At 35.2% G+C, this 1,188-nt stretch overlaps 1 protein-coding gene across 1 annotated transcript in view; it reads left to right on the forward strand.

The window, feature by feature from the left end:
- The window catches only part of COL14A1 (collagen type XIV alpha 1 chain), a 136,376-nt gene that overhangs the window by 108,644 nt on the left and 26,544 nt on the right, over positions 1-1,188 (forward strand). Inside the window, 2 exon segments of the mRNA XM_029286115.1 lie at positions 480-515; positions 884-950. Coding sequence (XP_029141948.1) covers positions 480-515; positions 884-950 — 103 coding nt within the window.

Here is a 1,188-nt window from a genome sequence, read left to right on the forward strand (position 1 = left end):
TTGCAGGACTGGCCTAGGGGAAAATTTTAATGGGGTTTTAAAGCAATTTTTAAATTAATTTGACCAAATTATTAATATTTGTTTTTACTTATGTTTTTAAATTTGTAGTTTTTGGGGATTAGTGTTTTATCTGGTTGTTAGCCGCCCTGAGTCCGTAAGGAGAAGGGCGGGATATAAATTAAATTAATAAATAAATAAAATAAAATATCAGCCAATATCGAGATGGCCCAAAGGTCTTCATGAGTGTATCACACCTCATCACAAAGATACTGTACAACACCATAACTAATTTTGCTAATCTTTTCAATCATCTTTGAAGTGCATTGGGAAGTACAATCTGATCTTTCTTAAATAACTATTGCTGCAGTGTGATTGAAAACCTATGACTTATACATTGCCACATTTAAAAAGGCCAGTGAATTACAAAGAAGGAGCGGGGAACTTATTTACATTATATTTTGTGCTTCCCTCCAACCCAGGGACTACCTGGAGTAAAAGGCGATAAAGGTGAACGTGTAAGTGTCTTAATTACAGATTTTGTGGACAGCTTCTTTATTTTTAGAATAAAGTACTACTTTGAGAAGTGGGTTGTTCTTTTTCAGGATCTGTAGGTGGCCGTTTCTATGTGTGTTTATGTGGGAGTAGGTCCTTGTGAGTAGGCACCATAGGTTGTCCTACCAAGACATCCCAACTTTTTCCCAACTTAGTACCCTCCAGATGAGTTGAGATTCCCAGGAAGCCACATGGGGATTGAGAGTTCAAAGAATTGTATTCTCAATATAATGGAAGAGGTCAAGTTAGTGAAGATGGATTGTATGCGGGGAACATCTGTATTTTATGCAGCTTAAGGGAGCTGATGTATCACTGTATTCTCAATGTACAGGGAGATCTTCAGACCCATGCAATGGTACGGGCAGTAGCTCGTCAGGTGTGTGAACAGCTTATCCAAAGTAAGTACAAGAAGTGCTGTACTATCATTGTTCTTTTTTAAAAAAAACAATTTTTATTAGTTTTCCATTTTGCACCAACAGAAGCTTAAGAACCAACGTGGAGATATGGTGATCAATTACAAAAAGAAAACAATAGCATTATAAATATACAGTTCACACAATATTTCTTAAAATTTCCCTCTCTATCTATATATAATATTATAATCAAATTGATTCGAATAAAATCATTCATTAATAT

Source organism: Protobothrops mucrosquamatus, unplaced genomic scaffold, assembly GCF_001527695.2.
Source record: "Protobothrops mucrosquamatus isolate PMUCROS unplaced genomic scaffold, P.Mucros_1.0 scaffold2934, whole genome shotgun sequence".
Taxonomy (NCBI): Eukaryota; Metazoa; Chordata; class Lepidosauria; order Squamata; family Viperidae; genus Protobothrops; species Protobothrops mucrosquamatus.